This window comes from Aplysia californica, unplaced genomic scaffold, assembly GCF_000002075.1.
Source record: "Aplysia californica isolate F4 #8 unplaced genomic scaffold, AplCal3.0 scaffold00766, whole genome shotgun sequence".
Taxonomy (NCBI): domain Eukaryota; kingdom Metazoa; phylum Mollusca; class Gastropoda; order Aplysiida; family Aplysiidae; genus Aplysia; species Aplysia californica.
In genome coordinates, this window is record NW_004798036.1 from 240,995 (window position 1) to 258,263 (window position 17,269).

Sequence of the window (17,269 nt, forward strand, 5' to 3'; positions counted from 1 at the left end):
AAAATACATAAATAAACATTACAGATGTATTCTAAAACCATACTGAAAATTTTGGTATATAATATATATTGATATTTATTTGAATTTGTGGCCCCAAAGACCTTTTAACTGCCCACTAGTCATCATATCATTCGCCCTCCCGAAAAAAAATTTGTCCACAAGCCGAAAATAATACGTAGCGAATGAGTTAAGACTGCGCATTCAAAGATGGTTTAAACCCCGAGTTCTGGCAAGAGACGCTTAGTGAGTGGCTGCTGTGCTAAAACCATCCTCATCATCTTCTCTATGTTCTTCACAATATTTTGAACTACTTTTTGTGTTCAACTATCGGTAAGAAGCTACCAAAATCTTTTTTTTAAAAAACTTTATATGACATTTAGTGGAAAAACAACTCAATATATGTAAGGTGTTTTGTGTGTGTGTGTGTGTGTGTGTGGGGGGGGGAGAGAAATTAGTCCTAATTATGAGGACCATTAATGATCTGTAATTTCCAAAGCAAGTGGCAATCAAATACTACCAAGCGCTCCAACAAAAGAAATCTTGAAGTTGACATAGAAGTTAATATAAAATCTGACATGTTCTCAGATGTTTTCCTTTGACGAAACTGCACATAAAGCATTTTGTGATGAAACCCTTCATGTGTTTATTGCACAAGTCACAAAAAGTATTCAGTGGTAGATCTAACCAGCACATGAGCACACAGAGAGAGAGAGAGAGAGAGAGAGAGAGAGAGAGAGAGAGAGAGAGAGAGAGAGAGAGAGAGAGAGAGAGAGAGAGAGAGAGAGAGAGAGAGACTATATACTTAAAACAATTATTGTTGAACATCAATCAAAACAAATCTTTCTTTGTCTATGGAATGACTTAAGTTTGCCATCGTATTCATACCACCAATCACAGCTTGACAACATCGAGAAAGACAACACAAATTAAGGTGGCAGCCCACACTTAGTACACACATTAAACTATTTTGGCAATCTTGATTCACGCTAGGATTTTCATAAATTTAGACTAAATGTAGTTCATACACTGAAGCTACCATAAAGGCATTAAAACTATCCCCCAAAAAATCATAAGCCCTTCATGCAGCCGTTTTCTAATGGCTAGATATTAGTTTGTCCTTGGATTTTTTCATGTGTGTGATAGTTGGTTATTTTATACCTTTTTTTTTTTACAAAATAAACAAATCTCACCTTTTCCATATTTGTGCATGATTTAATGTTATAATTTCTCAATTTCGCCGGTCGCCTCTGTTCAATGAGCTTTGTTTGGGTGGTTTGTCTAGTCTCTTGTAGCGCTCACTCATCTCCACTACTGCTGCCTCTCTCCGCAGGTCTAAGGGTTCGTGGTTCGTATGTATTTCATTAGCTACAGTTGACCTTAAAAACTGAAATCAATGTAACAACTCTAGCTTGATTCTGTACTTTGTCAAGGGACCTCTGGGGCTTTTTTTCCTGCAGATTGTCTGTAGGCCTAGGTTGTATTCTATTGCACAGCATACATCGTCAACAGGGAAAGGGGTGGGCGGGGCAGGGGAGGCTGTTCAGCATAATGTATACATACCTGAAAGTGACTTATCCCCAACTGCTACATCATAACCTTTATTTGACTGCCCACTTTCTTGTTGACCTGAGGCAGAAATTAAAACAACAAAATTCCCACTTGGAGAGTCAAACAACACATTGCATGCATTTGTAAAGAGTAATATAATAGCCATATAGAGAATGACACAGAAAAGTAAGAGTAAAGAAAACGTAACAAACAAGCTTTGTTCTTTCTCAGAGAATCATAAAAGGCGAAAATTCCTTTATAATGTCGAACACTGTTGGAATCTTAATTATATAATGGCCCATTCCATGTTACATGTGTTACATCTGGGATCTACTTTCACGTCTTTAAAAGAGATTTGTTACAAGAACATGCGTGTCAGGAACAAAAGCATTGTTCCTTGAGAAAGACATAAAGTCAGTTTGAACTGTTGTACCTTTGCAAGTCATTTAAGAAGTAACTTTTGACTGACATGATGATGAAGTGGCCGTTACGTGTGCTATGAGAAGAAAATGCTTCATTCTACTTCTCTGCAGACTGTACCAAATTTCTTCAAAGTTGTCAGGCAGAGCCAAGATAATTTTTTATACACTCTTTGTAAATGAATGCTGAGCATTTTTCCAGCTTTATAAAGAAAAAAGACTTTAACTTCATGAAATATAGTCAAAAGTAAATGTTACGTGTGTTACATCTTTTTTTGTTTCGTGTGTTACATCTTCAGACCAGAAATTTTAATTGGCAAGTAGAGCCCATTAAAAAAAATATTTGGTCATTTTTTGCAAAAGCAATTTGACTGACAAGGAATCAAGCATCGGTGATACCTCAAGCCGTGGCAAAAAGGTAAATGTTTAACATTAATTAAATTATTGCGCTTCATTTTATATTTCATACGATCATTTTCTGTTAACAACATTGATATCAATCAAAGTTGATTTATTTGTGCTTTGGACTTCAAAAATCATCTTAGTAAAAACTTAATTTAAAATGTGTGTCAGGTCACAGTGGAATCAGGCGCTCGTCAATTTTTGGGCATGTGGGGTTATTGGTATCATTCGTAAAGCTTGTTCATTTGTATATCTTTCTATGAATAAGATACTCATCTATCTTATATAGAAGTCGACATCTGCAATTGAACAACGTGGGGTTGCCCGATTTCAGAGGTAAAAATAGCGATAAAATGGCCCCCAAAGCTTGATGATTTCCATAGTCCTTGGAAACAGGGTTGGTGATTTTTTAAATTTTTATTTAAAAAATCAAAAAAATCGATTTTTTAAATTTAAATCAGATTTTTTAAATTTAAATTGGATTTTTTTGATTTTTTTAAAAATGTCGACACAGTTTGGGATTTTTGGTGGCTAAAAGTATGTTCTTTTAGTGCAGAATGCATTGTCTTTATTTTAACTAATGATTAATATAAGCAACTGCAAAAGAAAGCCTTAATCTGCTATTATCAGTGAATTATGGCTACAGACAAAAAATGAAGAAAATGTCAGTCTAAAAGGAAAGCGGGGGAGGGGGTAATTATGCATAGATAAACTTGTATTTTATTACAGTGTGCGTGTGTGTGTGTGCGCGCTTGTGTTTGTCTAAAAAGAAAAAGAAAATGCTAATTTCAATTATGAAAAAAAGTAAATTGAATACTGTATTAATTTACTACTTACAGTGACAGGGGGGGAAGCAGACTTTTAAGCATGATTATATTAGTCTACTAAACCTTATATCTGTTAAATAAAACCAAGGAAAGGAATTCTGAATGTTTAAATATGTAAAAACAGAATACATTTTTAAAAAGTGATTTAAATCACAAAATCAAGTTGATTAAAATAAAAAAAATCAACTGATTTAAATCAACCCAGCTCTGATTTCAATTATGGGAAAAAAAAGTAAATTGAATATTGTATTATTTTACAGTGAAAGGGGGTAAAGCAGACTTTTAAGCATGATTATATTAGTGTACAAAACCTTATGTCTGTTTTATGAAACCTAGGAAAGGAATTCTGAATGTTGAAATATGTAAAAACTGAATAAAAATAAAAAAATTTTTAAGTGATTTAAATCACTGATTTTTACTTAAAAAATCAAGTTGATTTAAATAAAAAAAATCAACTGATTTAAATCAACCCAACCCTGCTTGGAAACTGAAAATTTACATTTTTTGTGCCTTTAGTCAACATTTTTCAGTAAAATCCACCCAAAAAATGTGTTTTTAAATGGACATAAAAGGTGTTGAGACAAAAAAAAAAATATTTGATAAAAATTGCTATACTGAATACTGACGGAAAGCCCTGACATCTTCGATTTTATTTTTTTGACAAGCGCCTGATTTCACCATGATGCTTCACATATTTATTAGTGACCTTTTTCCAGTACTGGTGCATGGTTCGGGAAGAGAGAGAAAGAGAGAGAGAGAGAGAGAGAGAGAGAGAGAGAGAGAGAGAGAGAGAGAGACTATATACTTAAAACAATTATTGTTGAACATCAATCAAAACAAATTTTTCTTTGGCTATGGAATGACTTAAGTTTGCCATCGTATTCATGTCACTAATCACAGCTTGACAACATCGAGAAAGACAACACAAATTAAGGTGGCAGCCCACACTTAGTACACACATTAAACTATTTTGGCAATCTTGATTCACGCTAGGATTTTCATAAATTTAGACTAAATGTAGTTCATACACTGAAGCTACCATAAAGGCATTAAAACTATCCCCCAAAAAATCATAAGCCCTTCATGCAGCCGTTTTCTAATGGCTAGATATTAGTTTGTCCTTGGATTTTTTCATGTGTGTGATAGTTGGTTATTTTATACCTTTTTTTTTTTACAAAATAAACAAATCTCACCTTTTCCATATTTGTGCATGATTTAATGTTATAATTTCTCAATTTCGCCGGTCGCCTCTGTTCAATGAGCTTTGTTTGGGTGGTTTGTCTAGTCTCTTGTAGCGCTCACTCATCTCCACTACTGCTGCCTCTCTCCGCAGGTCTAAGGGTTCGTGGTTCGTATGTATTTCATTAGCTACAGTTGACCTTAAAAACTGAAATCAATGTAACAACTCTAGCTTGATTCTGTACTTTGTCAAGGGACCTCTGGGGCTTTTTTTCCTGCAGATTGTCTGTAGGCCTAGGTTGTATTCTATTGCACAGCATACATCGTCAACAGGGAAAGGGGTGGGCGGGGCAGGGGAGGCTGTTCAGCATAATGTATACATACCTGAAAGTGACTTATCCCCAACTGCTACATCATAACCTTTATTTGACTGCCCACTTTCTTGTTGACCTGAGGCAGAAATTAAAACAACAAAATTCCCACTTGGAGAGTCAAACAACACATTGCATGCATTTGTAAAGAGTAATATAATAGCCATATAGAGAATGACACAGAAAAGTAAGAGTAAAGAAAACGTAACAAACAAGCTTTGTTCTTTCTCAGAGAATCATAAAAGGCGAAAATTCCTTTATAATGTCGAACACTGTTGGAATCTTAATTATATAATGGCCCATTCCATGTTACATGTGTTACATCTGGGATCTACTTTCACGTCTTTAAAAGAGATTTGTTACAAGAACATGCGTGTCAGGAACAAAAGCATTGTTCCTTGAGAAAGACATAAAGTCAGTTTGAACTGTTGTACCTTTGCAAGTCATTTAAGAAGTAACTTTTGACTGACATGATGATGAAGTGGCCGTTACGTGTGCTATGAGAAGAAAATGCTTCATTCTACTTCTCTGCAGACTGTACCAAATTTCTTCAAAGTTGTCAGGCAGAGCCAAGATAATTTTTTATACACTCTTTGTAAATGAATGCTGAGCATTTTTCCAGCTTTATAAAGAAAAAAGACTTTAACTTCATGAAATATAGTCAAAAGTAAATGTTACGTGTGTTACATCTTTTTTTGTTTCGTGTGTTACATCTTCAGACCAGAAATTTTAATTGGCAAGTAGAGCCCATTAAAAAAAATATTTGGTCATTTTTTGCAAAAGCAATTTGACTGACAAGGAATCAAGCATCGGTGATACCTCAAGCCGTGGCAAAAAGGTAAATGTTTAACATTAATTAAATTATTGCGCTTCATTTTATATTTCATACGATCATTTTCTGTTAACAACATTGATATCAATCAAAGTTGATTTATTTGTGCTTTGGACTTCAAAAATCATCTTAGTAAAAACTTAATTTAAAATGTGTGTCAGGTCACAGTGGAATCAGGCGCTCGTCAATTTTTGGGCATGTGGGGTTATTGGTATCATTCGTAAAGCTTGTTCATTTGTATATCTTTCTATGAATAAGATACTCATCTATCTTATATAGAAGTCGACATCTGCAATTGAACAACGTGGGGTTGCCCGATTTCAGAGGTAAAAATAGCGATAAAATGGCCCCCAAAGCTTGATGATTTCCATAGTCCTTGGAAACAGGGTTGGTGATTTTTTAAATTTTTATTTAAAAAATCAAAAAAATCGATTTTTTAAATTTAAATCAGATTTTTTAAATTTAAATTGGATTTTTTTGATTTTTTTAAAAATGTCGACACAGTTTGGGATTTTTGGTGGCTAAAAGTATGTTCTTTTAGTGCAGAATGCATTGTCTTTATTTTAACTAATGATTAATATAAGCAACTGCAAAAGAAAGCCTTAATCTGCTATTATCAGTGAATTATGGCTACAGACAAAAAATGAAGAAAATGTCAGTCTAAAAGGAAAGCGGGGGAGGGGGTAATTATGCATAGATAAACTTGTATTTTATTACAGTGTGCGTGTGTGTGTGTGCGCGCTTGTGTTTGTCTAAAAAGAAAAAGAAAATGCTAATTTCAATTATGAAAAAAAGTAAATTGAATACTGTATTAATTTACTACTTACAGTGACAGGGGGGGAAGCAGACTTTTAAGCATGATTATATTAGTCTACTAAACCTTATATCTGTTTTATAAAACCAAGGAAAGGAATTATGAATGTTTAAAGACGTAAAAATAATACATTTTTAAAAAGTGATTTAAATCACTGAGGTTTATTTTTAAAATCAAGTTGATTTAAATTTGTAAAAATCAACTGATTTAAATCGACCTGATTTAAATTAACCCAACCCTGGTTTTCAATTATGAAAAGAAAGAAAATTGAATACTGTATTATTTCATAGTGACAGGGGGGAAAGCAGACTTTTAAGCATGATTATATTAGTCTACTAAACCTTATATCTGTTAAATAAAACCAAGGAAAGGAATTCTGAATGTTTAAATATGTAAAAACAGAATACATTTTAAAAAAGTGATTTAAATCACAAAATCAAGTTGATTAAAATAAAAAAAATCAACTGATTTAAATCAACCCAGCTCTGATTTCAATTATGGGAAAAAAAGTAAATTGAATATTGTATTATTTTACAGTGAAAGGGGGTAAAGCAGACTTTTAAGCATGATTATATTAGTGTACAAAACCTTATGTCTGTTTTATGAAACCTAGGAAAGGAATTCTGAATGTTGAAATATGTAAAAACTGAATAAAAATAAAAAAAATTTTAAGTGATTTAAATCACTGATTTTTATTTTAAAAATCAAGTTGATTTAAATTAAAAAAATCAACTGATTTAAATCAACCCAACCCTGCTTGGAAACTGAAAATTTACATTTTTTGTGCCTTTAGTCAACATTTTTCAGTAAAATCCACCCAAAAAATGTGTTTTTAAATGGACATAAAAGGTGTTGAGACAAAAAAAAAAATATTTGATAAAAATTGCTATACTGAATACTGACGGAAAGCCCTGACATCTTCGATTTTATTTTTTTGACAAGCGCCTGATTTCACCATGATGCTTCACATATTTATTAGTGACCTTTTTCCAGTACTGGTGCATGGTTCGGGAAGAGAGAGAAAGAGAGAGAGAGAGAGAGAGAGAGAGAGAGAGAGAGAGAGAGAGAGAGAGACTATATACTTAAAACAATTATTGTTGAACATCAATCAAAACAAATTTTTCTTTGGCTATGGAATGACTTAAGTTTGCCATCGTATTCATGTCACTAATCACAGCTTGACAACATCGAGAAAGACAACACAAATTAAGGTGGCAGCCCACACTTAGTACACACATTAAACTATTTTGGCAATCTTGATTCACGCTAGGATTTTCATAAATTTAGACTAAATGTAGTTCATACACTGAAGCTACCATAAAGGCATTAAAACTATCCCCCAAAAAATCATAAGCCCTTCATGCAGCCGTTTTCTAATGGCTAGATATTAGTTTGTCCTTGGATTTTTTCATGTGTGTGATAGTTGGTTATTTTATACCTTTTTTTTTTTACAAAATAAACAAATCTCACCTTTTCCATATTTGTGCATGATTTAATGTTATAATTTCTCAATTTCGCCGGTCGCCTCTGTTCAATGAGCTTTGTTTGGGTGGTTTGTCTAGTCTCTTGTAGCGCTCACTCATCTCCACTACTGCTGCCTCTCTCCGCAGGTCTAAGGGTTCGTGGTTCGTATGTATTTCATTAGCTACAGTTGACCTTAAAAACTGAAATCAATGTAACAACTCTAGCTTGATTCTGTACTTTGTCAAGGGACCTCTGGGGCTTTTTTTCCTGCAGATTGTCTGTAGGCCTAGGTTGTATTCTATTGCACAGCATACATCGTCAACAGGGAAAGGGGTGGGCGGGGCAGGGGAGGCTGTTCAGCATAATGTATACATACCTGAAAGTGACTTATCCCCAACTGCTACATCATAACCTTTATTTGACTGCCCACTTTCTTGTTGACCTGAGGCAGAAATTAAAACAACAAAATTCCCACTTGGAGAGTCAAACAACACATTGCATGCATTTGTAAAGAGTAATATAATAGCCATATAGAGAATGACACAGAAAAGTAAGAGTAAAGAAAACGTAACAAACAAGCTTTGTTCTTTCTCAGAGAATCATAAAAGGCGAAAATTCCTTTATAATGTCGAACACTGTTGGAATCTTAATTATATAATGGCCCATTCCATGTTACATGTGTTACATCTGGGATCTACTTTCACGTCTTTAAAAGAGATTTGTTACAAGAACATGCGTGTCAGGAACAAAAGCATTGTTCCTTGAGAAAGACATAAAGTCAGTTTGAACTGTTGTACCTTTGCAAGTCATTTAAGAAGTAACTTTTGACTGACATGATGATGAAGTGGCCGTTACGTGTGCTATGAGAAGAAAATGCTTCATTCTACTTCTCTGCAGACTGTACCAAATTTCTTCAAAGTTGTCAGGCAGAGCCAAGATAATTTTTTATACACTCTTTGTAAATGAATGCTGAGCATTTTTCCAGCTTTATAAAGAAAAAAGACTTTAACTTCATGAAATATAGTCAAAAGTAAATGTTACGTGTGTTACATCTTTTTTTGTTTCGTGTGTTACATCTTCAGACCAGAAATTTTAATTGGCAAGTAGAGCCCATTAAAAAAAATATTTGGTCATTTTTTGCAAAAGCAATTTGACTGACAAGGAATCAAGCATCGGTGATACCTCAAGCCGTGGCAAAAAGGTAAATGTTTAACATTAATTAAATTATTGCGCTTCATTTTATATTTCATACGATCATTTTCTGTTAACAACATTGATATCAATCAAAGTTGATTTATTTGTGCTTTGGACTTCAAAAATCATCTTAGTAAAAACTTAATTTAAAATGTGTGTCAGGTCACAGTGGAATCAGGCGCTCGTCAATTTTTGGGCATGTGGGGTTATTGGTATCATTCGTAAAGCTTGTTCATTTGTATATCTTTCTATGAATAAGATACTCATCTATCTTATATAGAAGTCGACATCTGCAATTGAACAACGTGGGGTTGCCCGATTTCAGAGGTAAAAATAGCGATAAAATGGCCCCCAAAGCTTGATGATTTCCATAGTCCTTGGAAACAGGGTTGGTGATTTTTTAAATTTTTATTTAAAAAATCAAAAAAATCGATTTTTTAAATTTAAATCAGATTTTTTAAATTTAAATTGGATTTTTTTGATTTTTTTAAAAATGTCGACACAGTTTGGGATTTTTGGTGGCTAAAAGTATGTTCTTTTAGTGCAGAATGCATTGTCTTTATTTTAACTAATGATTAATATAAGCAACTGCAAAAGAAAGCCTTAATCTGCTATTATCAGTGAATTATGGCTACAGACAAAAAATGAAGAAAATGTCAGTCTAAAAGGAAAGCGGGGGAGGGGGTAATTATGCATAGATAAACTTGTATTTTATTACAGTGTGCGTGTGTGTGTGTGCGCGCTTGTGTTTGTCTAAAAAGAAAAAGAAAATGCTAATTTCAATTATGAAAAAAAGTAAATTGAATACTGTATTAATTTACTACTTACAGTGACAGGGGGGGAAGCAGACTTTTAAGCATGATTATATTAGTCTACTAAACCTTATATCTGTTTTATAAAACCAAGGAAAGGAATTATGAATGTTTAAAGACGTAAAAATAATACATTTTTAAAAAGTGATTTAAATCACTGAGGTTTATTTTTAAAATCAAGTTGATTTAAATTTGTAAAAATCAACTGATTTAAATCGACCTGATTTAAATTAACCCAACCCTGGTTTTCAATTATGAAAAGAAAGAAAATTGAATACTGTATTATTTCATAGTGACAGGGGGGAAAGCAGACTTTTAAGCATGATTATATTAGTCTACTAAACCTTATATCTGTTTTATAAAACCAAGGAAAGGAATTATGAATGTTTAAAGACGTAAAAATAATACATTTTTAAAAAGTGATTTAAATCACTGAGGTTTATTTTTAAAATCAAGTTGATTTAAATTTGTAAAAATCAACTGATTTAAATCGACCTGATTTAAATTAACCCAACCCTGGTTTTCAATTATGAAAAGAAAGAAAATTGAATACTGTATTATTTCATAGTGACAGGGGGGAAAGCAGACTTTTAAGCATGATTATATTAGTCTACTAAACCTTATATCTGTTTTATAAAACCAAGGAAAGGAATTATGAATGTTTAAAGACGTAAAAATAATACATTTTTAAAAAGTGATTTAAATCACTGAGGTTTATTTTTAAAATCAAGTTGATTTAAATTTGTAAAAATCAACTGATTTAAATCGACCTGATTTAAATTAACCCAACCCTGGTTTTCAATTATGAAAAGAAAGAAAATTGAATACTGTATTATTTCATAGTGACAGGGGGGAAAGCAGACTTTTAAGCATGATTATATTAGTCTACTAAACCTTATATCTGTTAAATAAAACCAAGGAAAGGAATTCTGAATGTTTAAATATGTAAAAACAGAATACATTTTTAAAAAGTGATTTAAATCACAAAATCAAGTTGATTAAAATAAAAAAAATCAACTGATTTAAATCAACCCAGCTCTGATTTCAATTATGGGAAAAAAAGTAAATTGAATATTGTATTATTTTACAGTGAAAGGGGGTAAAGCAGACTTTTAAGCATGATTATATTAGTGTACAAAACCTTATGTCTGTTTTATGAAACCTAGGAAAGGAATTCTGAATGTTGAAATATGTAAAAACTGAATAAAAATAAAAAAAATTTTAAGTGATTTAAATCACTGATTTTTATTTTAAAAATCAAGTTGATTTAAATAAAAAAAATCAACTGATTTAAATCAACCCAACCCTGCTTGGAAACTGAAAATTTACATTTTTTGTGCCTTTAGTCAACATTTTTCAGTAAAATCCACCCAAAAAATGTGTTTTTAAATGGACATAAAAGGTGTTGAGACAAAAAAAAAAATATTTGATAAAAATTGCTATACTGAATACTGACGGAAAGCCCTGACATCTTCGTTTATTTTTTTGACAAGCGCCTGATTTCACCATGATGCTTCACATATTTATTAGTGACCTTTTTCCAGTACTGGTGCATGGTTCGGGAAGAGAGAGAAAGAGAGAGAGAGAGAGAGAGAGAGAGAGAGAGAGAGAGAGAGAGAGAGAGACTATATACTTAAAACAATTATTGTTGAACATCAATCAAAACAAATCTTTCTTTGTCTATGGAATGACTTAAGTTTGCCATCGTATTCATAACCACCACTCAGAGCTTGAAAACATTGAGAAAGACAACACAAATTGAGGTGGCAGCCCACACTTAGTACACACATTAAACTATTTTGGCAATCTTGATTCACGCTAGGATTTTCATAAATTTAGACTAAATGTAGTTCATACACTGAAGCTACCATAAAGGCATTAAAACTATCCCCCAAAAAATCATAAGCCCTTCATGCAGCCGTTTTCTAATGGCTAGATATTAGTTTGTCCTTGGATTTTTTCATGTGTGTGATAGTTGGTTATTTTATACCTTTTTTTTTTTACAAAATAAACAAATCTCACCTTTTCCATATTTGTGCATGATTTAATGTTATAATTTCTCAATTTCGCCGGTCGCCTCTGTTCAATGAGCTTTGTTTGGGTGGTTTGTCTAGTCTCTTGTAGCGCTCACTCATCTCCACTACTGCTGCCTCTCTCCGCAGGTCTAAGGGTTCGTGGTTCGTATGTATTTCATTAGCTACAGTTGACCTTAAAAACTGAAATCAATGTAACAACTCTAGCTTGATTCTGTACTTTGTCAAGGGACCTCTGGGGCTTTTTTTCCTGCAGATTGTCTGTAGGCCTAGGTTGTATTCTATTGCACAGCATACATCGTCAACAGGGAAAGGGGTGGGCGGGGCAGGGGAGGCTGTTCAGCATAATGTATACATACCTGAAAGTGACTTATCCCCAACTGCTACATCATAACCTTTATTTGACTGCCCACTTTCTTGTTGACCTGAGGCAGAAATTAAAACAACAAAATTCCCACTTGGAGAGTCAAACAACACATTGCATGCATTTGTAAAGAGTAATATAATAGCCATATAGAGAATGACACAGAAAAGTAAGAGTAAAGAAAACGTAACAAACAAGCTTTGTTCTTTCTCAGAGAATCATAAAAGGCGAAAATTCCTTTATAATGTCGAACACTGTTGGAATCTTAATTATATAATGGCCCATTCCATGTTACATGTGTTACATCTGGGATCTACTTTCACGTCTTTAAAAGAGATTTGTTACAAGAACATGCGTGTCAGGAACAAAAGCATTGTTCCTTGAGAAAGACATAAAGTCAGTTTGAACTGTTGTACCTTTGCAAGTCATTTAAGAAGTAACTTTTGACTGACATGATGATGAAGTGGCCGTTACGTGTGCTATGAGAAGAAAATGCTTCATTCTACTTCTCTGCAGACTGTACCAAATTTCTTCAAAGTTGTCAGGCAGAGCCAAGATAATTTTTTATACACTCTTTGTAAATGCTGAGCATTTTTCCAGCTTTATAAAGAAAAAAGACTTTAACTTCATGAAATATAGTCAAAAGTAAATGTTACGTGTGTTACATCTTTTTTTGTTTCGTGTGTTACATCTTCAGACCAGAAATTTTAATTGGCAAGTAGAGCCCATTAAAAAAAATATTTGGTCATTTTTTGCAAAAGCAATTTGACTGACAAGGAATCAAGCATCGGTGATACCTCAAGCCGTGGCAAAAAGGTAAATGTTTAACATTAATTAAATTATTGCGCTTCATTTTATATTTCATACGATCATTTTCTGTTAACAACATTGATATCAATCAAAGTTGATTTATTTGTGCTTTGGACTTCAAAAATCATCTTAGTAAAAACTTAATTTAAAATGTGTGTCAGGTCACAGTGGAATCAGGCGCTCGTCAATTTTTGGGCATGTGGGGTTATTGGTATCATTCGTAAAGCTTGTTCATTTGTATATCTTTCTATGAATAAGATACTCATCTATCTTATATAGAAGTCGACATCTGCAATTGAACAACGTGGGGTTGCCCGATTTCAGAGGTAAAAATAGCGATAAAATGGCCCCCAAAGCTTGATGATTTCCATAGTCCTTGGAAACAGGGTTGGTGATTTTTTAAATTTTTATTTAAAAAATCAAAAAAATCGATTTTTTAAATTTAAATCAGATTTTTTAAATTTAAATTGGATTTTTTTGATTTTTTTAAAAATGTCGACACAGTTTGGGATTTTTGGTGGCTAAAAGTATGTTCTTTTAGTGCAGAATGCATTGTCTTTATTTTAACTAATGATTAATATAAGCAACTGCAAAAGAAAGCCTTAATCTGCTATTATCAGTGAATTATGGCTACAGACAAAAAATGAAGAAAATGTCAGTCTAAAAGGAAAGCGGGGGAGGGGGTAATTATGCATAGATAAACTTGTATTTTATTACAGTGTGCGTGTGTGTGTGTGCGCGCTTGTGTTTGTCTAAAAAGAAAAAGAAAATGCTAATTTCAATTATGAAAAAAAGTAAATTGAATACTGTATTAATTTACTACTTACAGTGACAGGGGGGGAAGCAGACTTTTAAGCATGATTATATTAGTCTACTAAACCTTATATCTGTTTTATAAAACCAAGGAAAGGAATTATGAATGTTTAAAGACGTAAAAATAATACATTTTTAAAAAGTGATTTAAATCACTGAGGTTTATTTTTAAAATCAAGTTGATTTAAATTTGTAAAAATCAACTGATTTAAATCGACCTGATTTAAATTAACCCAACCCTGGTTTTCAATTATGAAAAGAAAGAAAATTGAATACTGTATTATTTCATAGTGACAGGGGGGAAAGCAGACTTTTAAGCATGATTATATTAGTCTACTAAACCTTATATCTGTTTTATAAAACCAAGGAAAGGAATTATGAATGTTTAAAGACGTAAAAATAATACATTTTTAAAAAGTGATTTAAATCACTGAGGTTTATTTTTAAAATCAAGTTGATTTAAATTTGTAAAAATCAACTGATTTAAATCGACCTGATTTAAATTAACCCAACCCTGGTTTTCAATTATGAAAAGAAAGAAAATTGAATACTGTATTATTTCATAGTGACAGGGGGGAAAGCAGACTTTTAAGCATGATTATATTAGTCTACTAAACCTTATATCTGTTAAATAAAACCAAGGAAAGGAATTCTGAATGTTTAAATATGTAAAAACAGAATACATTTTAAAAAAGTGATTTAAATCACAAAATCAAGTTGATTAAAATAAAAAAAATCAACTGATTTAAATCAACCCAGCTCTGATTTCAATTATGGGAAAAAAAGTAAATTGAATATTGTATTATTTTACAGTGAAAGGGGGTAAAGCAGACTTTTAAGCATGATTATATTAGTGTACAAAACCTTATGTCTGTTTTATGAAACCTAGGAAAGGAATTCTGAATGTTGAAATATGTAAAAACTGAATAAAAATAAAAAAATTTTTAAGTGATTTAAATCACTGATTTTTATTTTAAAAATCAAGTTGATTTAAATTAAAAAAATCAACTGATTTAAATCAACCCAACCCTGCTTGGAAACTGAAAATTTACATTTTTTGTGCCTTTAGTCAACATTTTTCAGTAAAATCCACCCAAAAAATGTGTTTTTAAATGGACATAAAAGGTGTTGAGACAAAAAAAAAAATATTTGATAAAAATTGCTATACTGAATACTGACGGAAAGCCCTGACATCTTCGATTTTATTTTTTTGACAAGCGCCTGATTTCACCATGATGCTTCACATATTTATTAGTGACCTTTTTCCAGTACTGGTGCATGGTTCGGGAAGAGAGAGAGAGAGAGAGAGAGAGAGAGAGAGAGAGAGAGAGAGAGAGAGAGACTATATACTTAAAACAATTATTGTTGAACATCAATCAAAACAAATTTTTCTTTGGCTATGGAATGACTTAAGTTTGCCATCGTATTCATGTCACTAATCACAGCTTGACAACATCGAGAAAGACAACACAAATTAAGGTGGCAGCCCACACTTAGTACACACATTAAACTATTTTGGCAATCTTGATTCACGCTAGGATTTTCATAAATTTAGACTAAATGTAGTTCATACACTGAAGCTACCATAAAGGCATTAAAACTATCCCCCAAAAAATCATAAGCCCTTCATGCAGCCGTTTTCTAATGGCTAGATATTAGTTTGTCCTTGGATTTTTTCATGTGTGTGATAGTTGGTTATTTTATACCTTTTTTTTTTTACAAAATAAACAAATCTCACCTTTTCCATATTTGTGCATGATTTAATGTTATAATTTCTCAATTTCGCCGGTCGCCTCTGTTCAATGAGCTTTGTTTGGGTGGTTTGTCTAGTCTCTTGTAGCGCTCACTCATCTCCACTACTGCTGCCTCTCTCCGCAGGTCTAAGGGTTCGTGGTTCGTATGTATTTCATTAGCTACAGTTGACCTTAAAAACTGAAATCAATGTAACAACTCTAGCTTGATTCTGTACTTTGTCAAGGGACCTCTGGGGCTTTTTTTCCTGCAGATTGTCTGTAGGCCTAGGTTGTATTCTATTGCACAGCATACATCGTCAACAGGGAAAGGGGTGGGCGGGGCAGGGGAGGCTGTTCAGCATAATGTATACATACCTGAAAGTGACTTATCCCCAACTGCTACATCATAACCTTTATTTGACTGCCCACTTTCTTGTTGACCTGAGGCAGAAATTAAAACAACAAAATTCCCACTTGGAGAGTCAAACAACACATTGCATGCATTTGTAAAGAGTAATATAATAGCCATATAGAGAATGACACAGAAAAGTAAGAGTAAAGAAAACGTAACAAACAAGCTTTGTTCTTTCTCAGAGAATCATAAAAGGCGAAAATTCCTTTATAATGTCGAACACTGTTGGAATCTTAATTATATAATGGCCCATTCCATGTTACATGTGTTACATCTGGGATCTACTTTCACGTCTTTAAAAGAGATTTGTTACAAGAACATGCGTGTCAGGAACAAAAGCATTGTTCCTTGAGAAAGACATAAAGTCAGTTTGAACTGTTGTACCTTTGCAAGTCATTTAAGAAGTAACTTTTGACTGACATGATGATGAAGTGGCCGTTACGTGTGCTATGAGAAGAAAATGCTTCATTCTACTTCTCTGCAGACTGTACCAAATTTCTTCAAAGTTGTCAGGCAGAGCCAAGATAATTTTTTATACACTCTTTGTAAATGAATGCTGAGCATTTTTCCAGCTTTATAAAGAAAAAAGACTTTAACTTCATGAAATATAGTCAAAAGTAAATGTTACGTGTGTTACATCTTTTTTTGTTTCGTGTGTTACATCTTCAGACCAGAAATTTTAATTGGCAAGTAGAGCCCATTAAAAAAAATATTTGGTCATTTTTTGCAAAAGCAATTTGACTGACAAGGAATCAAGCATCGGTGATACCTCAAGCCGTGGCAAAAAGGTAAATGTTTAACATTAATTAAATTATTGCGCTTCATTTTATATTTCATACGATCATTTTCTGTTAACAACATTGATATCAATCAAAGTTGATTTATTTGTGCTTTGGACTTCAAAAATCATCTTAGTAAAAACTTAATTTAAAATGTGTGTCAGGTCACAGTGGAATCAGGCGCTCGTCAATTTTTGGGCATGTGGGGTTATTGGTATCATTCGTAAAGCTTGTTCATTTGTATATCTTTCTATGAATAAGATACTCATCTATCTTATATAGAAGTCGACATCTGCAATTGAACAACGTGGGGTTGCCCGATTTCAGAGGTAAAAATAGCGATAAAATGGCCCCCAAAGCTTGATGATTTCCATAGTCCTTGGAAACAGGGTTGGTGATTTTTTAAATTTTTATTTAAAAAATCAAAAAAATCGATTTTTTAAATTTAAATCAGATTTTTTAA

The 17,269-nt window shown here is 32.7% G+C and overlaps 1 protein-coding gene across 1 annotated transcript in view; it reads right to left on the reverse strand.

Moving 5' to 3' along the window:
• Positions 1 to 17,269, reverse strand: part of LOC101864023 — a gene marked incomplete at its 5' end in the record, with an annotated part of 88,706 nt that overhangs the window by 68,659 nt on the left and 2,778 nt on the right. Inside the window, 5 exon segments of the mRNA XM_013088570.2 lie at positions 1,561 to 1,626; positions 4,760 to 4,825; positions 8,233 to 8,298; positions 12,255 to 12,320; positions 15,991 to 16,056. Of these exon segments, the coding sequence (XP_012944024.1) occupies positions 1,561 to 1,626; positions 4,760 to 4,825; positions 8,233 to 8,298; positions 12,255 to 12,320; positions 15,991 to 16,056 (330 nt within the window).